Source organism: Meleagris gallopavo, chromosome 2 (genome assembly GCF_000146605.3).
Source record: "Meleagris gallopavo isolate NT-WF06-2002-E0010 breed Aviagen turkey brand Nicholas breeding stock chromosome 2, Turkey_5.1, whole genome shotgun sequence".
Classification (NCBI taxonomy): Eukaryota; Metazoa; Chordata; class Aves; order Galliformes; family Phasianidae; genus Meleagris; species Meleagris gallopavo.
Window position 1 is genome coordinate 32876041 of NC_015012.2, and position 24663 is coordinate 32900703.

General features: G+C 41.7%; 1 protein-coding gene across 3 annotated transcripts; it reads right to left on the reverse strand.

Moving 5' to 3' along the window:
- Positions 1-87: 87 nt before the first annotated feature.
- Positions 88-24657, reverse strand: CMTR1 (cap methyltransferase 1). Of its 3 annotated transcripts, none has more exons than XM_010706916.2 (24): positions 24621-24657; positions 23879-24013; positions 21366-21508; positions 19448-19606; positions 18083-18175; positions 17269-17340; positions 16456-16550; positions 16280-16352; positions 15883-16081; positions 13737-13855; positions 13409-13505; positions 12034-12166; positions 11277-11456; positions 10793-10849; positions 9781-9838; positions 9106-9174; positions 8801-8932; positions 8164-8286; positions 7336-7427; positions 6650-6718; positions 6017-6064; positions 5360-5472; positions 4719-4827; positions 88-3115 (listed from the first exon to the last, which is right to left on the reverse strand). In XM_010706916.2, the coding sequence occupies exons 2-24, from the start codon at positions 24006-24008 to the stop codon at positions 2983-2985; spliced, it is 2496 nt and encodes an 831-aa protein (XP_010705218.1). In that variant the 5' UTR covers positions 24009-24013; positions 24621-24657; the 3' UTR covers positions 88-2982. The 3 variants fall into 3 exon arrangements, with proteins under 3 accessions (XP_010705218.1, XP_010705217.1, XP_010705216.1); XM_010706915.2 differs by having other exon boundaries at positions 24581-24657; XM_010706914.2 differs by having other exon boundaries at positions 24525-24657.
- Positions 24658-24663: the final 6 nt, after the last annotated feature.

Sequence of the window (24663 nt, forward strand, 5' to 3'; positions counted from 1 at the left end):
AATTTTTAACTCTGCAAGGTGTTTCCTACTGCCACATTAACACAGGCTGCTAGCCCAAATTTTGTGCGAAATAAAGTAAACAAGCAGTGAGGTGAACTAAAGGGGCTGTATTGGTAATAGAGACAACAAAAGCAGAGAAATCAATACAAAATGATACGCAGCCTAATAATAACAATACATTGTGCAATTCACATACATAAATATTCCCTTCTGCAAGATGTTCATCAGCTTCCATTCCCAGCATAATCCCTCTGTATTTACCCTGTACCAAGGAAGCGAGTAGCATGGTGCCTTATGTCTGCCTTCTTGAATTAGGATTCAGAATCAAGGTTCAGTGCAGCAAAAGTAAAAGCAAATTAAAACTGGGAGGAACTGGAGGCAACAGGGCAAATAGGAAATACCTGCAAAAGCCAGACTGCAGCTCATCAGGTTTCTTTTGCACACTCAGAAGCCTACAAGCTCTACAGTACACTTTCTAGTCACTCTTCTGCCTGCTGGCCCAGAGAGACAGAAACCCTGAGTGGAGGACATAATACTTACCAACGCAGCCTGGCAAAGGGAACAGCGTGCTTTGCTGGCATTACAACAGCCTCAAGGCAGTCTGCAAGTGACAGAACTCAAATTACTCACAAAGCCAGCTGCTCACAGGCCTGGAAACCACACAGTTGGAGGTGCATTTTTGCCCATTGGGAGAGAGTCCTCTTCATAACCTGTGGAAGTGCTTTTGCCAGCAAAAATTACCAGTTACAGAACTCTTGTTCTCTGGGTGGGGGGAAGGAAGCCTGCCATTTATCTCATATATGTATTAGCTATACTTGAAAATAGAGGGCGGATCGTCATCCACAGGATGCAGTAACAAAATGCAGTCCATCAACTGTTCCAGTAGGCCTGTATCTAGGCATTAATGACCACCAACATGGGATAAGGTCCTTTTATCCACTTCCATCACTTTAGGTTGGAGCTTGAGAGAAAAGAATAGCTCCCTTGCACAGTATTCAGGACAACCTATTACCAACCCAGCCTCCCATCCACTTCTCAAGTTTTGCTTCCACTTTCCATTCACCAACAGACCGTGCCAGCTTCTGGGCTGCTCCCTTAGGCAGGAGGTGTGGTTCTGCAGTGATTGAGCCTGCATCTAAACTTGTCTGGTGCAAAGACTTCTATTATTTATACCAAACTGATAAAAAGAGAAGAAAAGAAGGAAAAAAAAACCAGAAACCTGGTTTTATGGAGATGATGCATTTCTAAAGAGGTGGAAATGCTCTAAGCTCAGAGAGCACAGCCACCTAGTAGGATGACGTTCACTACATGCTGATGCTAAGGACAAAACTCATGCAAGATGCTGACCTTAGAGGGTGGATGAAAGCAAGACTTCTACAACATGCATATCTTGTTATGGCCTCTTTGGGAGTGGTGCAGGGCACCCATCCTATCTATAGAACCGTGAGTGAAAATTTCCATGTCTTACTACATAAAGCTCATTAAAATACTACATACAGATTTGGGGAGAAAAATAAGAATCTAAGGAACTGCTATAGTTCCAAGGAGACCTATAGCTTTCTTTAAGGCACAGTTCAGACTACCCCTAAATCAGTTTCCTCCCTATTGTCAATCTATGTTTAAAAACAAACAAACAAAAAAGGCAACTTTGCTGCTTGGCTAAAAGCAGTCAACTGTGTGTTAGCTTCTGATTTAAGTGGAAGACCTGGTCAAAAGCCCCATGGAAGCCAGAACCGAAGGTACATCATGCAACAGAAGAATACTTTCGAGCTCAGCGCAAAATAACATTGAGAAGTCTGTTGAAATGAAATAAATTTCATGCTGAGTGTCACAGCACTGTCTTCACCCTCTTCACCCCAGGTGTAGCTCCAGGGCCAGATGAGACATGGAGAGTATCAGAGCTCACTCTGATATTTAAAAAGGAAAGTCTGATAACCTTTCCAGTGGGCACAGTCAGGGGAGAGGATTTTTCTAATTAACCAACATGGTCAAAGTCAAGATCTCTCTTCACTGAAGCCCTGGGTCTTTTAAGAAAAATCAAACGTACCCATAATTTCCTCTACACACTTCTAGCATCCCCAGCTTTGTATGTCTTCACTCCCACATCCACTTTCCTTCCTGAAGATTTGGGTAATAACGTAGAGTACTAAGAACCAAAGCACCTTGGTCTCAGAATTACCATGAGGCATAAACACTTTCATGAATTAACTGCAGGCTGCTGGTTCAGGATCAGTCACTGACCTGCAAAGGAGGAATCCTTGAAACAGCAGCTTGTAGACATCTGTGAAAATCCTGGCACTGAAACATCAAATTTGTGCCAGGAACTCTACTCATCACCTGTGCTGCCTTCTGTCCAACAGGATACCATCACATAGGAATTGCCATTGGCAAGCCAAGTGCCTTGAAAGCTGATGTGTTGGAAACACCAAAAAAAGTTCATGTTTGCACCCCAAATGCTAGAATTCCCCAATGAATTAATAGCCTCCACTAGGCAGTGAAGGCCTTTAGCAAGGCTAAGGGGACATACAGCTGCCAGGTACGATGCAGGGTTGCATCGATGTGCTGTTGCCCAGCACTGCCACTTTCATCTGCTCCTTCCCACTGCCAGGGAAGCACAAGCCTGGAGAGTCCTGACACACAGAGCTCCACAAACCTCGCTGAATATTTTAACAGGAGCAAAGAAAGCTGCTATTCCCTTGGCCTCATGCATGCAGTAGGTCAGGACAAAAGGGCATTAGGCCTTCACTCCAGGAGCCACCATAAGTACTCCAGCAACAGGCACTACCTGGGTCATACTCTTATATACACTGCCAAGTTCAGAGTCTTGTCCTATGTCTTCTGCACGATTTCCAGGTTAGATCACCTCCAGGGAATCAGCTCTGGAAAAGGCTAGGACAGTTATGGAGTCTCCCAGTCTTGTCAGTCCCTGAAGAATCCGAGCTGGGCTCAGCCTCCTCCCAGTACCCTTCAAGAAAGCTGGGGCTAGGGGTAGTGTGCTTGGATGAAAGATAGGACATTCTCCTTTGATAGCTTCTCTGGATCTTGCCTTTTCTGAGAGTCATGCACTTTGACACCATCTCCCCACTCCCAGAAGAGACGGCTGTAATGACACACACTGTGGACAGAGAGGAAAGTGAGATTAATATGGCAAGAGAGTAGAACAACACTCATCACAGCCAGAAAGTGCAATACAGAGAGCTTCTCTTGCACTGGGAGTCATACAAAGGTAGATCTAAAGAGTGCCTTAGAAAAAGACCAATGCTTTCATTCATTCACCTTACAAATTCTATGGCCCATAAGGTACAGAAATTTCCAAGCCTAAGAGATTTCCATGGAAACAAACTTATTAATTTCTAGCTTCACTCAAGATTCAGTTCAGTATTTGCTGGAAGGAGACAGATCATTAGGAAAAACATACCTTCCCCCCACAAGTTTTTCAGAAAATGTCAATGCAGGCAATAGAAAGGCCTTAATGAAGAATTTAGAAAGTCTGCCAGCAGCAGCAATCTAATCACTCACCACAAACCTACTAGAATCAGTAATAGCTGTCCTACGAATCTTTGCAAATGAACAGCTCTTTGTGCTGTACAAAACCAGCTAGGATCATTCCTCCTCCCGTGTGAAATAACCAAGCTCCATCAGCAGCTGAGAGTTCTGATCCAACAACGCCATCTCTCACTCCACCCATCAAGCACAGCCCTCCCTCACTGCACTGACAGTCCCAGCCATAATGAAAACAGAGCTGCTAATCACTGCTGACACAGCAGCCTTGAGTTTTGTACAATTACTGACAAAATATTCATAGCTTATTTAGTGCTACTGTTCTAACAAAGCAATACTAGCACGGTGACAAGAGCACATGTCAATGGCTAATTACAGACACATTAGTATTCACTAACCACAATACAGCACAACTCTCCCTACGCAGGCACTCCAAGTCCTCAGCCATTCCTACAGGTTAATACTAGCCTATTTCTGAGTGCAGAGGCCAAAAACTAACTCCACCTCGAGGCATGAAAGGAAAAAGCACCACCTGCCTCTGCTTTTACAGTTTTAAGCCCCTTCTTCTATTTAGCTGGTTAAGGGAAACCTAAGAACCCTATTTTCAGAGGCAAAGTCCTTGGTAGTGACAGGCATCTCCTGAGTCCATCTGAAGGCAAAGAATGCAAAACATCTCCACCTATGAGCCCTGACATGCTAGACAGACTCAAAATTTGCTGTACTCAAGTGATTGTCTTGGCATAGTACTCAAATGGATACCAGTGGCATTCAGCAGCCACAGTGCTGACTGCCCAGTGACAACTCTTTCTCAAGGAGACACTGCTTTTCTCCCTCACTCCCTCATTAAACAACTCCCGGTTACCTGCCTTATACCAGAGTTTGGGCTAAATCAACTGAGGCTGACTGTTCAATTAACAACTTCCAACCAACTATCATAACATACAGAGATGTAACAGATTACAGTTACTGGACTCAGCCTCCATTTCCTAGGGTGCCAAGAGGTTCAGTCACTTGCATTCTGCTGCAGATAGAGGGAGGAAGTTGTGAGAAGATGTGTTACTCATAGCAAAATTCCACAGATCCAGATCAGCAGCTTCCTAAAACTCTGAGGTTGGTCTATGCAGCACGCTCTGCTGGTGACCAAGCTGTGCTTACAGTGCAAACCCAGATGCAGCTCTCGTTCCTTAGTCTCAGCTCTGGCAATTGCTTGTACTCACTGAAAAGGTGCGATGGATTCAGATGGGAGGTCAAATGTTGATTCGTTGGTCATCTTGTTGAAGAAGAATTTCCTCTTGAAGTTTTTGCTGTATGCCATAGTCCAGGGATCTGGCAGAAAAGTGTCATGGACACATGGACAGAAGATGGAATGAGGAAGAGGGCATGGTTATAAATGCACATATAGTGCAAGCAGGGACAAGGAATCTGTAATGATGGTGATTCTCCTCTTACTTCTTTTCCCTTTCCTCCCTCAAAATCATCTAATTCCCAAACTATTTTGCATTTACTGAGAAAACTGTTCTCTCTGCATTTAAAAACTGACATTCCAAATAAGATATTTTCACATATTCTTAGGAAAGAACTATGATACTTTAAAAAAAAAAAAAAAGTAGAGTCATGTAAATAAATGGAATTACCCACGCAATAGCTAATCCAACTAACACAGAAAAAGCTACCATAAAAATACCCTGAACCTTGTCCCAGTCCAAGCTATGTTCACTACAAACGCTTAATCTCCAGCCACTGGAATACCACCATTACATTTTTACTAAGTTACAGAAGGAGTAAGCTTCTTCAATTATTTTTTTACTTGAAGATACAGAGAAAAGCAAGATAAGAGCAAGAGACTCTCTCTTCCTACCATGCACAGTCCGTACAATGTAGAGTCCTGTGGGTACGAAGTGCCGGTCATCTCTGCCTGTGTAGGATAGCCGGGGCATTCCCCCTGAACCCTTGATGACTTTCATCTCTAACCTGAACGTTGAGAGAAGACAATAACAGAGTGATGCCAAACACAGCATCTCCTGTTTCTTCCTTTACAATCATCTCGCAAGCAACATGCCATCTGCACACTCTTTCCAGAGCATCACAGTGAAAATACAACAGGATCAATCATCACATCCCTGGAGCGTTCAGTCTCTTGCCTCTCCTATGTGGCTAGAGAAAACAGCCAGAGCTGTATGTACATGGCAGGTAGCAAATCTAGCATTGCAATGTGTGATCTGTGTTAATCTATCACACTTAATCCAAATGGGATTCCCATTTCAGGTTTGAACTCAAACTTCCACACCGCTGGCAGCTCTGCACAAATACTGAAGTGCAGTTGCTACTTCTACTACTGCAAAACACACTGGCTATGTCTATGGTATTACAACTCAGCAGGAAGATTCTCTAAACCAAAAACAGCAGCTATTAGCTACAAGAGCTGTACAAGCTCTTTCTCCAGGACTCCTCAAGCACATCTCTCACCTATGATGTCCATAAGCCCTGAAGTGCTTCATTTTTGCTGGTCACTTACCTCACAAAAATCTTCTCCATTTCCTCCAGTCTGTACACTTCTTTCACTCTGGGGGGAAAGCAGAAGCAAGACAAAAATGTGTTGTAAAAAGAAATATATATATATATACATATATGTATATATATATTCTCATTATATCATTACTATTTTTTTTAAGGAGTCATCTTTTCCTGTCTCAGCTATAGGGAGCAGTCCATTTTGTATAGCACAAGGTGGCCAAGCATGACTAAGATCAACCTTTCTCCTCAGCCTAATGCCTTATTTCTACTGGCTTGAGAAAATGTGACATCTGTATGCTCACAGCCTCTCTTACACTATGAGCAGACAAGGGTGTGGAAGACTTTGCAAGGATAACACTAACTGAGCATTAGATCTATTACAACACACACATCTGAGAGCTGCACCAACTAGTCCATCTATAATGAAAGCATGAACATCTGCTAAGTGAAAGGAGGGTACAACTTCTCCACTATCAATTTTGTTTTAGATATTTAAAGAGCTTCCAGCCTTTTTCCAGTGAATGTAACAGAACTATGCATTTCAGTTTGAAATTTAATTCCTTCAGCTCCTCATCTTCATCCTCCAACACAATGAAACCAAAACATGCAAGGCTGAAAAAGAGAAGGCACTCACCGGATCGGATTCATATCTGGTCGGCTAGGTTTGGAAACTGCTTTGACAAACTTCTCTGCCAGCTGCATCCTGACCAAAAACAGAAAGAGAATCCTACAATCTAGCTAGATCTTTGACACACACAGAAGGTAACAGTTTGATTAGACACTTCAATACTTGCACACCATCCCCACCCCTAAGCCAAAGAGGTACTGAGCAATAGGATTTTTTTCACCTCACTCTCCCAGTTCAGTGCCCAGTGATACTGGCTGCTATCCATTAGGAATGGGTCTCCATTGCCTCTCCTACAAGCCCATGTGCTGCTGAACTCACTGACACACAAGCAGGAAAATAAGACAAGTGGAGATATCATGATGCTAAGGAAGGAAACAGGGGAGCTCTTTCCTTCTCTCTAAGCCACCTATCAGCTGTGCTATACATGCTCCCTAGATGTTCTTTTATCCATATTGCGCCTCACCCCAGACTAAGAAAGGAACTAGACCTGACCTCAATACACAGGGATAGTATACACAAAAAAAAGCTCTATCTACTTCACTTCTGAGAGGGTTCGTTCACAGTGCATCTTTACAGAAGTGTTCAACCAAATGCTCTCATCTACCTGTGCTCAGTTCTCTTCCATTAGTATGAACGTTTCTCAGTCACTCATACTCGTGTAGGAGAAAGAAGCTTCTCCAGAGATTACATACCTCTGGTTGAAATGCTGGTTTCGGACGTCATTGCCATTGAGTACCAAGACATCAAGTATGTGGATAGCACTGATTTTTCGTTGGGCTTTCCCCTGCAGAAAGGAATAAACTTACCACTCAGACTGTAGTCTGTTGCTATTTCAGTTTTGGTTTATAGCCTGTTTGTTGTTTTTGGGTTTGGTTTTTTTTGCCAGTATATCATTTTCTTGCAAGAGAGCAACTTTCCAGATACTAAAAGCAAGGAAATTCCCTGCAGCCCACAGTACATTAACTTGCCATCCTCCAAGAACCAGTATGTGTCAACTACACAATTGTCTCAATGGAAGGAAAGACAGAGAGAGCAGGACCATAGATATCATCCTTAGCTCTCTGGCACAATACTGCCTCATCAGGGAGCACAGCATAAAGCCCAGTGTACCACAGCGTCTTCATTTGAGATGCCAGAAGAGAAGTAAACTCCCAGATAGCAACAGTTTGCGTTGTGAATATACCTCAAGGATGTTCTTCCAAGGCCTGCTATCTCTACTGTGCAGTTATGTACCCAAACAGACACAGATCACTTTAAGACTTAGTGGCAACATCGTCATCTGCTGCATGTAGGCCAACAGCATGTCAGGTACAAAGGAATTTCAGAACGGTGTTAAAAGCTCATCTCTCTGACACTGGTCAGAAAGAAGGAACTTAATCCAAAATCGTTTCTCTAAATAACAAATGCAAAAGACTCTCACCTGTCACACATGGAACATTTATTCTGCAGTATCTTGAAGAGAATAAGTGAAATTGCACATTACATTTGCAGTCGCTCTGTAAGAGAGAATAGCTTCCTACCTCTCCTTTCAGCTCATGAACAATCTCCACAGACAGAAGGGTATCTCGTGGCAGCTCAGTTTTCAGATCCAGTTTTGTCCAGCGGTCTGACTGGCGACCGTCCCAGGTGTAGATCTGTGATTTCTGTGTATAGAAGGCAGTCAGATTCACCCAAGGCTTCATGAAGGGATGTGTGGAAGAGAGACCTCTGACTAACTCCAGAGCACCCCTCAGAGAATCTTTTCATCCTAGTCTGTCACAAGCAATTTCTTTGTGGAAAATTTTAAGGAAGAATCAATCTCTACAGCAAATGAACAAAAACATTGATTCTAATCTGTCAGTGTCTTTTCATATCTACACAATGAACGAAAAATAGAACATCTTTAAAAGGACAGTGAAGATAATTAGAGACACTAGCAAGAGTACAGGTCTCTGTGTAGGCTGGAATTACAAAAACAGGGTTAATTACTGCGAACAGCACTGAAGTCAGGAGAAAAAAAACCATACAATAACCAGCAGTGTTCAGCACTGTCAGTGTGGATTCTTCCCGACCTTTGAGGTTAGGAAAGAATGGGATGAATCTGCAAGGCAAAACAGTACCATTAAAAAGAACCAGCAGAACTCCTAGACGTAAAGTCTGACTGTTCTCAGGCCTTACCCCGAGCCCCAGGAGGAACTTTTGCTCACTTCCAGACACCATACACCGGTAATCAAACACTTGGCGGATTTTCTCCAGCGTACTGGAATTCAGAGGAGTGGGTTTGTAACTGAAGGTATCAATGTCTGTGCCCTAAAGAGCAACATATAGAAAGGCAAGTTAGACAAAATACATCGACAGGTAGGTAAGTGCAATTTTTGCAGAAAACAATAATCCAAGAGTAAGTTCTTCATCTTTTAATTACTGCTGGAAAAGAATCTATTTGCATGACAGAATTCAGAAGAAAGTTCCAGGTAAGATCTCACCTGTATCAGTTCAAAGAACTTGGATTTGGGATCTGAAGATGAGGGAGCAACACGAGCCTGATCAGGAATCTGGAAAAAAAGTTCAAACAATTGATAATAAGGATTATTCATTTGCACGTTCACACAAACCATTCTGGTTTCTATGTGTGGCAGACCATCCTGCCCCCCTGAAACTACTGGTCTTGGGACTCCAGTTACTGGAGAAGTTACCTAGCAAACAAAGTCTCACATTTTTCTCAAATTTAATGTAGGCATGCCACGTTTCATAGGAAATAATGGGCAGCTTCCGAAAGTTTCAGGTTAAATCTTTGATTCCATCCACATTTCAGTGAAACACTACCGTATGTATGATACGACTGCAGTCAAAGGCTCAGGAAAGAGACTCTTCAGGTAGCTCTGCCACCTGGAAACCACTAGGTGCTAAGTTCATTCAGTATTATATAAAATCTCAATTGCAGCAAAGCAAAGCAATTAGAAGCCCACTCAGTTAAGTCATACACTGAATTCACAAGCACCATCCTCTTTGTATACATGAATAGTTTCAAATAATCCTTGACTTTCCTAAAGGACGATGTATTAAACCTCCGGCTAGAAAGTTTCATCTGCACAGCAGCTCCATTCTTATTTCATCACAGCAAGGAAGCCTTCATTATCTCTGCTTTGCAGCTTACTTACCCCCCATAGCTGGAGACACTCCTTTCGGATTTCAGCCTGTCGTGGCTCAATCAGTGTCCTCAAGAGAAAAGCAGCAGACTGTTATAACAGCAAAGTCTCTTCCTTGTTCTTGCAGCATAAGCATATCCCAGCCCTATCAAACTTGCATCTTTAAGTGTCTGGCTTGGGAATGACAAACAAGCAGTGCTCCTCAAGATCCCCTCAAATTGAGGATCTTGCTTCCCTCTCCACACATTCCCAACACTCTTGTTTAGTTTTGCTTCAGTATACATTACTGATACTCAGCCTCTATCTGAAAGCATCATTAGGCATCAATACTTTCAAGAAGTGAAGTGTTAGTATGAATTTATGTTTATCTCCAAGAGCTGGAACCTACTAGCCCTACTTACAAAGAGCAATGAAGATAAAAAACAGTGCTAATGTTAGGACTAACTCTTATGACAATATCTGGCTTTCAGGCCTACTCAGCTTTTTATTATGTATTTTCTCTGAACGACACACAAACTTAAAAGCCATGACAGGGAAACAGGTATACATTGCAATGGCTTTAGTTTTATATCAAAGACATTTTTGTCACATGCTTTAGGTAGTTCTAGGTATGCTACTTAAGTATACTGAATCATCCTTGAAAAATTAAGAGCTATGGACCACAGTGATGTTAGGTGTAGAACTGAACATACCAGCCAGGACGGTGTTGCTCACATTTTAAGCTCACAGTCCTTCTAAGAAGCAGGCCCACTTAAGGTACTCAGAAAAGATGCAACACATGGAAGCCATCTCAGTAAGGGTGATAACAAACCATCAACTTTCAGGACTCCAGCTACCCACACTTTTTCTCAAGGAGCTCAGGCAGAGACACGAATGGAGCTACCTAAAAGCACTATTAATTTTCCTGGCTCTAAAGGCCAAGCAGTGTACCAGCTCAAATTAAGAACACATTAAAGAAGGGCAAAACAATTTGTTTACGGTAGGTTAATTCAATACCCACCAAAAGCCAGAGGAATATACTCACGTATCTTGAACAAAAGCACGAATTTTAGCTAGTGCCTTTATCTGAATTTTGCAGTGGCTGAAAGAGAGGAAAGTTTCAGTAAGACAACAAGCTGATTACTGCCATTGACATTATTCTACGTGGAAGATTGATGGAACAACTGAAGGAAACCTGCCTGACCCTCAAAGGAGTGACTGATCATCATCATCAACATAAATCAAAATGAAATGGTGGCTACTGGAAAAAAATAGGTGGTAGCCTCCTTTATGCTCTTCATAGGAGGAGAATTCAAACATTCTCCAATTCTCTAAACATTCACTGATAGCATAAAGTATTTCTCTGTGCAGTATCCCTTTGCTCTGCTAAGCCCCTCGGGCAGCAAAAGCAGAGCAGTGTAAGCAACATCAACAAGCACCTCCATGAGTGCAAGCAGCTGAAACTGAAAGCCAGCCATTTTGGCTGATCTGCCTAAAGCAAGCAGCCCTCACTGCTCACAGGCACTCACTTTTCATTGGACTGGACAATATAATCGTAGAAATCCTGGTCATCTTTGATCACATTCAATGGGACGACTAGATTCACGTCCACATCGGAGTTGCGCAACTGGTTGAGTCTGATGTTCACCATGAAGAGATATTCTCTCACGTCGTCAATCCCTACCTTTAATCCTTTGCATACCACATACCTGCACAGAATGCCAGAGAGACAATTTAGGTTCAGTTCTTTTGACACAGTCAATTTTCCTGCCACGCTCTTGCTGTCAAGACAGTATTCCAAATCCCAGGAATTCTGCCCACCCAAGTATCCCCAGGAAGTGAAGTCTAACCAATCACATCATTACATATCACTTTCTACTCTCTGAAAAGATAGGGAAATTCAACCCTATTAAGAAAACATCACAGAACTCCCTAAAATAGTAAATTAATTGTGCTAAACTTGACAGGTGTAGAAATACACACAATAATTTCTGACTTCAATGGAAGCCTAATTGCTTCATGCAGAACAGAATTTATTACATACTTAGTTCCACTGTTTTCTCTATAGATGAAGCTCAGTATAGGCAGGGAAAAGTGGGCATACTTTGGCAAATACTTTCTTTACCTTGTCAGAAATCAGAATTTGCTAGCCATCTAAAATGTTTCCTCCTACAAGACAGTTGACAACTGGGTGAAGTCACAGAGTTTCCATTTAACCAAAACCATCTGTCATTGTAATTAGAGATCAAGCTTTGTTTAGCAGTCCCTCGTGCTCGAGAATCTCACCTCTCTGAGTTAGCAGGGCGGCTTGTCACAGGTTTAAAGATGCACACACGCTCAAAGCAGCAATACAGCAGATAAACAAGCCCCACGCTGAACGGAGTAAACAGGTCAAAGGTTTTGCAGACAAAATGTCCCCCTGGAGCAGAGAGAAGAAACACACCAACATCAGCAGACTATAAAGATACAACGACATATCAGGCATCTCCATAACCTTATCTTCCACAGGAAAAAAAAAAAAAGAAAAAGATAGGTGGTTTTGTACAATAAAATAGCAACTAAAACACTTTCATGAAGCAGGCCAGTGGGGCTCCATGAACCATCTGTCCCATACATCTTCAACAAAGAGACAAGCAGTTCTCTTGAGACCATGCTCAAATCAACATGCATTCTGCCTCGAGAGCAAACTTTCCACCCGCTCTACACCATCCCCTCCCAAGCCCAAACTGCATCCTATGCTATTACAGCATGCTATACAAAAGCCTTTGCAGACAAAGAGCTCTGACATGCAGACCAAGAAGCTTCACACCGGAGGAAGAAAACTAACAGCTACCACCAAAATAGAATAGAAAGAAAAATGTCTATGCCACCCTTAGCCCTCAAACAAGTTTCCCCACTACCCTAAACAAAAAGCAGTCAATCTTACGAAGTTGTATCTACACAGAGAATAAAGACTTCAAGAAGGTTGCTCCTTTCACCATATTATGCTCAAGCAGATACTATTAAGCAGATCATTGGCTCAGGTATATCTGAACACAAGGCACAGGACAAATGATAACGTGATAATTATTTTTTATCTTCTGCTCCTGTATATATCAGTGCCAAATGCTAACTAAACTCTGCAGAAAAGAGGAACCATCAAAACCAGATACAACCATAAAATCACTTGGCAACGATGGAGTATACCTAAGACAGCATGAGACATGGGCTGGTGTTGATCACAGAGATGGCAGATTTAAAGGAGAAAAGCCACAAACTAAAGGGAAAATGAACTGAATTAGTACTGCTCTGCTCCAACCAGCCTGCCAGAATATTCATAAAGCAGCTGGTCCGGCTGATAGCATAAAACTCAGATATACTATCTGGCAATTACACTAGTGACCTTAGCCCAAGACAGCTACACAGCCTATTGTGAAAATGCATTAGTTCAGAGCTTTTACCTCCCGCTTGAAAAGAAAAAGCAAAATAGACAGTCTTTTTTTTTCTGCCCTCGTTCATTTAGCTTAGTGACAACTATCTCGGAATGAATGCATACACATTCAATCCTATGCAACCTAGCCTCACAGCACAGCAGATGTTATGGTATGTTAATAAAAGTCTACAGCACCCTTCTGCAATATCCCTTAAAGAAGGAGGAATACGACTGATGGATAAAACATACCTGTCCGGACAATGGACAGTGCCATAAGAAACTGACAAAGCATCAACTGTTTGCTTAGGATTTCTTGCAAGTTCTCCTGACCCTCCACAGAGAAGCCCTACAAAGAATATAGCATATAATTAGCATTACTTTCGGTCAAGCAAACAATTCTGTATGGCTGACTCGTGAAATCACAATTTCTTTACAACAAAACACACTGCCACCAGGAATTTTAATGGCAAGCCTTAATATCACATTGATAATACAAACACACGTCAGGTATCTTAACGCACACAGTCTGAAGTACTAGTGTTGGTCATGAGAAAGAAAGAAAAAAGAAGGGACCAACCCCATCAGCCATTAAGAAATGCACTCCTTTGTGATCAGTATTGTCCAAAACAAAGTTCCGGAAAGCAGTGATGTTCTCAGGGCGAGTGATGTCTCCATCCCCATCAATCCCTCCCTCTCCTGTGGGCAAAGAGGAGACAATTACTAACATGCTGCAAAGTAGACTAAAAGATCAGTACATACAGGTGATCTGTTGTATTCAGTATTTAGTCAGAAGCTACAAAGACCTTGAAAGGTGAGTAAGCACAAATACACACATTCCCTGGTTCACCACTAAAGATGCCTGTTAGACTAGGAAAATTATTCAGATGTTGTGGTCAAGGTTAAACAAAGCCATACAAATAACCAAGCTCAAAAGACAACTTGTATGTTAGCTGCAGCAAATGACAAATCCCTCACTGCCCTCCTCTGGGTCAAGAACTGCATTACAACATAAAATTCTCAACCAAGGAGAAATGGCAAATAGCTGAACCTACTGAAAACGTAGGAGACAATTTCACTGAACAGCTCACCTGTTACTAACATGTTTGTTCTTTTGTTTGTTTGTTTTTGTTTGTTTATTTTTTTTTTACAAGCAAGGCAGAATTATTCACATGGTAATCTGGTAACCTTCAACTAAGAATTAGCATCAATCCAAAGAAACCTGTTTATCTACATCCAAACACAATCTAACCAAGAATTTTAAAAAGCAGCCTCAAAAAAACATTCATATATAAACAAGTTTGTAGAGGAAGTAGGAAAATAGAAATATACCTTATTTGCATGAATGCAAAGTTTTTCCATCTGGCTTTTTTTAAAAAGAGATACACTGACCCCTAGGCTGGCATTATAGAAAGCTAACCTAAGGCATATTCTAGAGGTTACCAATTTTCACTTTGAAGAAGCCTGAACTTCTAGTTGGTATTAGTCCCTAAAATCTTCTACAGCTATAGTTTCTATTAACTGAAGAACTGCAAGACTAAAAAGCACAACGATCAGGATACACGATTGTGCTTTGATGACTAAATTCCTCATCAATCATGCTGTCACTAAGCAAAGTGACATTAGAATTTGTTATCATTCTTTACAACACAAATATCACGGCAGCCTACTTTCTTCCCATCACTTGGAAGAGAGTTTGTACACATCTCACTAGACTTTGCAGCATAGCAGACAGAAACAGAATCAAGAAAATGCATCAAAGTCATCGGGCTACTCATTTCTCCATATATCACCCTTCCCTCATAAAAGCACCAGTCTGCAGTGAGTTATGAAGATCCAAACAGTGCAACCACTAGAACAATGCATTTCGCTGCCTTGCTACTCCTGCCATGAACCTTTCCTTTAACTAATCTAATTTTGAAGCATTAACTATTCTCTAAGAGTTCATGGTTAGATGTCGCAAGTGGCAAATTGGCTTTTACCCTTTTCTCTGTAGAACAAACACATTTGAGTTTCCTTCACATAGTCCGAAATAAGCAGCAAGACCATCAATCCTTATATTTCCCTTCCTACTCCAAGAGGCTATGCAGAAAGGGGGCACACGTGTATCATACAATGTAACAGGCTACCACACACAAGGTAGGATGCAGAAATTGCGTACGCACAGTCTATCTCAAAGACACATTAACATCTTAAACCTCTTTAGATTACACAGGTCATTTAGGCACAGTGATTCAGATACAGCTGCTAGCTTTAATTTGCTTTATTTATCTTTACTAAGTGTCCACAATAAATTATCAAAGTAGATTTACAGAGGTCTGATACGGAAGCATATTGCCAGTCAAGCAAGTAAGGCTTCTACCTCTGGCTTTGCTAATAGCCTTTGGGCAAGTCATGTCACTTTTCACATTTCAGAACTGCATAAGTCAAGTGAGAAAAATTATTGTCAAACAAGCAAGCACTCTGCAGTTTTCAGATGAGCTCAAGTACATACTATTACATCAGGACACATTTTCTTGGCAGAATGGAAAAAAGCACAGAAACATGACTTGATGGGCAAGTTCACCAATCTCAACTCCCTTCTCAAAGGACAGCCCCTTCTTAGCTTGCAAAATGATTCTCCAGAAACAAACTTCTCTCAAATCCATGCTGGTATCAATACTCCTGATACAGAAGCCAGAGCACAAGCAAAAACATCAGACAACACTTATGCATGCATTACGTACCATAGTAAGGTTCAAAGAGCTCACTGGAAGCAGAATAGAAGTCCTCAAGTTTAAAATCATTTGGTCCTTTCAAGGTCATGCCAAATCCTTTTGCGTGCCACTTCCTCCTCCACAAGACGTACTCAGAGAAGCCCCCAGGACCAGCACACACATCAGCAAAGTAGAGCAGCTCTGCATCTCGCTCCTTTATCAAGGGCCTCTACAAAAGGAAACTGAAGAAATTCTACTCGCCCAGTAACAGCTGCCATCAGTTAAACCTATCAATTGCACTGCTCAGCCAGAAAATGTCTTTCAAAAATTTGTTTTTCCAGCTAGTGCTCTAAGGATTCTCCTTTCTCCCCAGTTTCTCTGCTCTAAGATTAAAGCACTGCTTTGAAAATTAAAAACAGGTCCTCACCCCCTGGAAGTCCTTAGGATTTGTAAACATGTAGTCAAAGACGTGGTCCATATTTGCCATCTTCATTGCAGCTCTGTGAACACATAAATAGGGACCTATGAGTTTCAACCTCAGCTCCCACAACTGAAAGTGGACATAATGGGAAGAAGTCCTACATAACCACAAGTGCTACAGACCTGTTCAGAAAAAAGACTCCACGGATCATCTCATAGGGGTTAGATCTTGTTCGGGCTCTGCGCATTTCTTCTCCATCCAGCTCATCAAATACACTCTGTGCAAACAGAAACCAAATTAACCTGAATTTGGCAAAGGCTTAAAGGACAGATATTAAACATAAGGAGAGAGAGCATGAGGGTCAATAGGATGCTTAGCATTCTATGCTACTGATTCACCAATATAGAATGTTTTCCTGTCAAATAATGATACAGAATCATAGAATCCTTAGAGTTGGAAGGGACATCTGAGGGCCATCTAGTCCAACTCCCCTTACAATGAATGGGGACACCTTATCCAATTCTTACTCAAATTTAATGACACTGAAGAGTTCTGTACAAGACAGCTCCCGAGCCTGGCAGTACAGTAGCCATCTTAAAAGTAGTCACAGATGCAGGTATTTCTCTCATACATACATACACACACTCTGAAATTCATAATGGCATGATCAAATCTAAAAGGAAAAATGGAACACGCAAGAAAATAAAGGAAGTTTAGTTCCTTAGCTCATTCGAGCCTACAGGCTTATTTGAGCCTACAGTCTTTCAGTTGAACTGACTAAGAAATGGACACCACTGTTTTCATTCATCTCTTTGAAGGCTGAGGTGTAAAACAGGCATCTGAACAGACAATAGTAGCCAAAACTCCAGGTCACACCAGTGGCACAGATGTGAGAGAGGATGTGTGCAGCTCTTGCTGATCACCTATGTAAATTCAATTATTTATTTCACTTCTTTCCACAAAACTTCAATTCCTCTCCAAGAAAGGGGACTCACCTTGCACCGCAGGACATTAAGTAAAAGCTCTTCATTGCAGAACTCCGTTTCATCTTCAATCACCATCTTCCTCTGGAGCAGAGCAGGATGAGAACACGTAACAATTAACAAATATGCTATGAGTCATTTCAGAATGCAACATGAACTTGTGATGGATGAAGCCTGTAAACCACATACTAGGTGTTATTAGCAAGAGCATAACCAGCAGGCTGAGGCACTATTCTCTCCTATTTGGCATCTCATAACCACACCTGAAATATTGCATCCAGTCTAGCACTCCTCAGTACAAGACAGACACTGACATACTGCAGTAAGCCCAGCAAACGGGCCATCAAGATGACAAAGGTGCAGTAGTACCTAGTGTGTAAGAGACCGAGGGAACAGTTTGTTCAGAAGAGATAAAAAAGGGAGATTCTATTCCTGTCGGCAACTACCTGAAGTTAGGAATGAGAAAACTGACCTAGGCTCTTCCCAGAGATGCACAGTGCTAGGATAAGAAACGATGGATGCAGGCTTCAACACAAAAAATGCTGATTAATGAATAATTTTGCCAATTGGGTTATCAGACCCAATTGTGTAGTAGATGCCCAAACGGGCTGTAAGACTTCCACTCTTGATTCAGAACTCAACCAAACAAGGCCCTAAGCAACCTGATCTAGCAGGATCTGCTTCAAGCAGGAAGTTACAGTAGCAGCTTCCACAGTTCCCCTCCAGCCCAGATTATTCGACGACTCTTTGACAAGGCAATTGGTTCAGGCAGAGTATTCATTCCTGTGTCTTCTTAACCTAAGTACTAGGATCTAAAAAAAACTACCTTGCCCACAGTCATCCACTCCTTCAGCTCCTGGGCATCAGGGATTTCTGTGGTACACTCAAGGCACCAATCCACCTCCTCATAGGCACTAGGCTGCAAACACAAGACATAGGAAGAGTCAAGAAAATTTTTGCTAGCAAAATGTAACAACCAATTGTTCCCCAATCCTACCATAAGGGGTGAAGCCATGACTTGTGGGCCAAATTCCTAGTTTTTTTTCCTCTTGCCTAAAACATGCTCCATTTCTTTGGATAAATGCAAAACAAAACTAACTAAAAAATGACCACACACCACTTTCCTCTCATCTGATATTTATCAATAAAGCTATAGCCTAGCACTCTCAAGGTACATTTTAGAGACAGTGCAGAGACATTTGACATAATATTCTCACAGTGCTTCACACATCTGTTTTTCCAATTCTCTCTCAAAGTTTTCCCCAGTTCCATGACTTCAATTCAAGGCTTAAGTATTTTGAAAAACCTAGGGAAGGAATTGTTTTGGCAGTAGAGTTCTTAGCAATGCCAATTCTTCACAAGGGCAGGCCGTTAACATCTGCTAACCTTCTTATGTTAGTTGCAACATCATCATCCACAAGGGCAAATGATAAATAACATCTAAATGCTGTAGGATGCAGAAACATGGTGAAGAATGACCCTCAAATCTATGAGCCTACAGAACACACTTCAAATTCCTCATTCTAAAGGAACAATCTCCAATATTATTTCTAATTACTGAAAACAACTCAAAAAAAGAAAGGAAAGTACAATCAAGTGCAGCATAAATAGCACTGCTGCCCTTGACTCACAATAGCTGGGGTCTTTTGGCTTGCCCTCCAGCTGACCAGAGCCCTAGAATTCTGTGCTGTGCTTCTATTTTTTTGGCTTGTTTGTTCTTTGAATACAAACATATAGCAACCGTTTCACACTGAATAGTATCAGAACGAGGCTCTACTTTCCAGACAGCACTTATTTCAATTTTATTTCCTGTTGAGGAGCTCGGCAAGATACAGGAATAGGACATCTCAGCATTTTTTTTTGAGGATTATTATACAGAAACAGAATAAGATACTTAAAAAACATCACCTATTTGAGCATGAAAAATGATGATATACAAAACAAAACAGCTTGGTAGGTTTTCCATCATGTTCACTACTACAAATTCAGGAACAAATCATACAGATCACAGCAACAATCCATCTGAAACTGACTTGGTGCCATAAAACACACTATCCCCAAACAAAATAGAGTCTGGGTCTATCTGGCTGAGCCACTTGACAGAAGTAGTATGTCAGCACTAGAAAAACATTCCCAGTGGGCAAATCCTGAACACAGCAATGGAAAGCTACTCAAAACAGTAAATACTTACCTCTGGCTCATCCTGCCAATCAATATTCAGCTCCCCATCAAACCCCTTGAGGGTTAGCCCGAAGCCTCTCCTTCCCTTCTGATTGGAGGCCTCAACGATATCCTTCCTACCTTGGCCATATTTTCCCAAACCTTCTCCTTCCCGGAAGCCCATCTTGGCCTACAAAGATAGAAAAGGGAGCACAATGAGGCGAGTAGATTTAAGACTACATACTGCAACTGGGATCAAAGACTAGCCCAAAAAAAGAGCCATCACACTGGAGTGGCTTGGAGCCACCAAAAACAAACAACAGAAAAAGCAAGATGTAAAGAATGACGTTTGGAAATTAAACAAATTAGGGAAGGAACAGCGTGCTCCAACAGACAGAGACATTCATCACTGCATTCAGTGGGTTTATAAACCAAGATGCTGGCACAGGAACAAATTCATATTGTGATATTACTTGTTGTGAACACACTGTCACATAAATTACAAGAACCGGTTAAAATTCACCTAATGCTCAGAGAAGGAATGCAATTCTGAGGACAGAATTTTGAACAGAGTAAAGAATGATTTTCCTTTTACCTACCAACTCATCTAATCAGACATTCAATCTTTGTATTCAAATTTAAGAAACCTTAAAAAGAAAAGCCTTCTGAATTCAGAGAAAGACAGTCTATGTTAGAATCAGCAAACTGCAGCCCAGCTACAAAAACATACATGGACAGATTCTAAATGATCAGTGATCAGCAACAGGATTTATTCACAGAGCAGCACATCAGCAGCCCCCAGCCTCTGGATCCCACTGAGTTTTGAATTTAGTAAGATTTGAAATTTCCTGCTTCATACAGATGTATGACACAGCTGCTAGCAGCAATTTGTTTCCTGGAAAGGCAGTACCTCCCTGTTCCCATTTCTATTAAGAACTAACACTTCCCAGCTTCTAGCAGCAGACTGATCTTCTCACTTGGCAAAGGGCAGTACGTGCTGGCATACCACTGTGGAGCTGACTCCCACTCCTGAGAAAGCAGCACAAAACAGAGGGAGTCCCCAGTTCGGTCCTCCTTTGTGTCCTGGACTTCCTCTCACATTTCAAGTAATACACAACCGTGTCTCGCCATCCCCTGTTGCCCCCAGGAATATAATTTTTGTTTCTCTTACCACGAAAAGAAATTCTTTCAGGGTAATGGGGTATTCCCAATAGCACAGTGATGGAGTTTGCATAAGGAACCGTGGAACAGCAAGGACACAAAGAAGCTTCACTTCTCTAGGGCTTACCATTGCTTCCATAGTCAGAAAAAAAGTTGTCAAATTTGAGACTAACATGAGAAACAGTCCATCGTTTTCTCAGAACTTTCTAAAAAATTCTTTCTCCCCTGCACTATCACTCTGTAATTAGGGGGCTGGTGATCATCCCTGAAGTTTGGCTGTTGCACTTACTATTGTGCACAACTCCATGTATTTCCAAGAAACTTCTGGCCCTATATAAACTGGGGCAGCTCTACTTGAAATAAACACCTTAACATTAAGGTAATAATTCTACAAAGATATGCCTGTCAGCTTCCGAGACCAAAATGAATTAATATCAACACGAGAATTTCTTAAGGTCTTTCTGACAGATGTTTGTTAACTTAAAAATAATTGCAGAATAATACAAGGTAGGACTCTTTTCCAGCTCAGCAAACTGCCTTATTCAAAGATCTCTTTCTTCACACTCATCACCCTGTTCAAGCAGCTGGAACACGAATCAACTTTTTTCTTTTAACAAATTCCCCTCAACAAAGCTGTCTCTACGTCCCTGAACTGCTTACTAGATGTATTAAAGAAGCAGAGAATCCTGCTCCAAGGAGGACCAGAATCAGAATCTCAGAAAAGATTGGTCTTTTCAGTTTGCGCTCATTAGGTACTAATACTTTGGTTCAAAACTGTTTTGACCTACCATGAGCTTTTGGGAGACACTGTTATACATTGAGTAACGGGACGAAGTACCCTCCACCAGAGAGTCCTGTTTGAACTCATTGTTGAAGACAAGTCTTTTTTCGTCATTCTCACTCTCAGACCCACTGCTGCTACTGGAAGACTCTGAAAACAAGAAAAGTGAAAGAAGTGAATGCACGCTAAAACAAAACAAAAAAACCACACCAAGACATCTCAGTACTGCCATCAAGAACTACACGATATGACGCACCAGGTGAGTAGGGAGGGAGGCCCTGCAACCCACTGAGTACTTTCCCTTTTCCTGTGCTGTGATCACGATGAGGATGAAGCAATGGCACAAATTTCCTTCCAGAAATTTATCTAGCACCACAGCAGACCTACTAAATTCTGTACTGTGGGGCAGGCCATAAAGACTACTGAAGCAGCAATCCACAACGAGCATAGCCGCACTCTTCATTAGACCTCTGCCTCTTGAGCATCCCTTGTTCACTGACTACTAGAATTCATTCCATGCTTCTTTGCACAACTGGGGGTTGAACCATAAAAGCTACCACAAGATAATTGTTGTCAGCAGAGATTATCTTTCCTTGTTTATCACTTAAGAAGGAATTAGATAGCTGCATACAGGTATTACAAAAAAAAAAAAAGACAACCTAGAAGAGATTGAACTTTTCTTAATTTTTTTCTAATTAAAAAAAAAAAACCTATTTCCTTGTTATGGATAACTGAACACCAGTGAAATATCAAAAAACAACTAGAAAATTAGTAAAGAATTGTCATTACCAAGGTAAATTAGTAAAGGTAAAGGTAAAGTAAAGCCAAGAAAGTGAAAGACCCAACAGTGAAATATGTGGCTGTAGTTGTAACTGTTTCAACGTGTACAATCTCTGCTGTTGAACTATCAGCCTTTAGGACGGCTATCACGCTGGAGCTTGTAACATTAACATTTGAGACTTTCAGCTCAAAACAAAGAAGGCTGTGATGTAGCATGTTTGCAACGGTATATTCCTATCTTACTTTTCAAGCATCTGTCACACAAGTTCCATTTCTCCTTCACAAAGGTCTTAGAGATTAACAGGATCAAAAAGATTTTACTCAGGGGCAGTTATTGCTTTCTGCTTCTCCAGTCCCTCAACTTCAATAATATTTGCTACCTGCTTTTGAGCTGCGTTTTATTTTCCAGGCCTCACGATGGATTCTCAAAGACAATTCGGACTACATAATCTTAAGAAAGTTTCTTTGCAACTCTTCCTGCTTTTAACATTTGCAAGGACATGAACACACACCGTACCCTACCAATGCCACTACTCTCAAACCAACCACTCACTTTTCATGCATTTTCCTCCCCGCTTTCACTTCTTTCTATGTTGACACCCTTTCCTTACTAACACTTGACTACCATGGGAAATACCAAGAATGAGAAGTACAGAGAGTGTGAAGTAACATGAAGTACCATCCTGGAAGAGGGACAGCAATTGTGTAGGGCACTCTCCTCATCTCCAGTATACTAGAAGGGAGAAGAGAAGGGAGGAAACAACACACTAGGCAATTCGTTTAGGTAACTCTGAAACGTTATTCTTTCTGAAACCAAATAAACATGAACTTCCACAACTTACAAAAAAAACCATTCACATTGATTCTATAAAAGAGATGCCATTGTAATGCAGAAGAACATGATAACATCTAATGTCTTGTGTTTGCTTTTAAAAAAAAAAGCAACACAAGATATTAGACACTACCATTATTATTATTGTTACTGCACAATGCACAACTCCTCACTGCTGAAAGCTTCCAAAACAAAAATATCTCCTGAGACTGAAGAGACTAATGCTGTCTACGTATAAGCAGAATTTTACAGCTTTTGGCCATGGACTTGTCTATTTCCTATGTGTGCATTTATGAAATCCCCAGACCAAAGTGTTTGTGAGATTTTTATTTTTAAAAGCTTAAAAAAAAAAATTGCCACCAAACAGATTTGTGAATTAAAAAAAAAAAGATAGTTTTTCCACTAAAGACAAAGTGCAGTCTTGAAGTTCCGGCCATCAACTGGAGATGCCAACCATGGTTTGGGTTGGAAGGGACCTTAAAGGCCACCAAGTTCCAAACCCCTGCTGTGGACAGGGTTGCCAACCACCAGGATCAGGCTGCTCTGAGGCCTTGAATGCCTGCAGAGGTAGGGCATCCAAAGCTTCTCTGGGCAGCCTGTGCCAGCGCCTCACCATCCTCTGAGTGAAAAATATCAACAATCTTTCTTTTAGTTTAAAATCATTCTTTCTTGTCCTATCACTATCGGTCCATGTAAGAAGTCTCCCCCCTTTATAAGCTCCCTGTAAGCATGGGGAAGCTGCAATGAGGTCTTCCCAGAGCCCTCTTTCCTCTAAGCTAGACAAGCCCACCTCCCTCAGCCTTTCTTCACAGGAGAGGTGCTCCAGCCCTCTGATCACCCTCATGGCCCCGCAATTCCTACTTGTTATTTAGATTCCCCACAGCAACACTTACAACCTCCAACTGTACCTTGAGTCGTATGGTTACTAAGCTGAGCTTCATCATCTGAAGTAGAACTGAGAGTTAAACCCAAGTCTTCCACCTTCTTCTTCTGCTTCTTTTGGGGACTGCTAAATTCAGGCTCAGTTCTTCTCTTCATTTTTTCTGAAAGAAGAAGATTACACTTAGTAAACACCACACAAATTAACATTCTTCTTCATGCTGAAGGGTAAGGCACACAACTCATACCGGTAGCATGGCAGCACAGACCACTTCTTGCATTATTTTATGTTATACTTCACAACCTGAGCTGTCTTCAGGTAAAACAGTTTTGTGAACCTACCTAATAGCTAATTTAAATAAACGAACAAAATCTATCCAGAAGCTCATTTATTACTAACTACTATAGCTTGACTTCCTTTCTACAAGCTACTTAAACGCTAGTCAATGAGGAAAGCCCAGATGCCAGCACGTAAATAAATTAAATATACGACAATTAGCGATACTACCGTATCAAAGACCCGGTTAATCCAAACACACGAGAAACCAGCAAATATTACCCTACAGAGGAACGCCGCAGCAGCCGAGATGCCCCAGGGCGCTGCTTCTAACCACTCCCTATCAGGCTTATTTCCACAGCCGCACACAGCAGCCCAACACCCGTGCCTTTCCTCACCCCCGCCAACAGCACCCGCTCGTTTCCTTTCCCTCTCCTCCTGGCTCTCTCCGCACCGTGGCTCCCGCCGCTTCGCGCCCCTCTCTCCGCACGCACCCAGAGGCCCGGCCGCGGCTCCGCAGCGCCCTTGTCGGCGCCG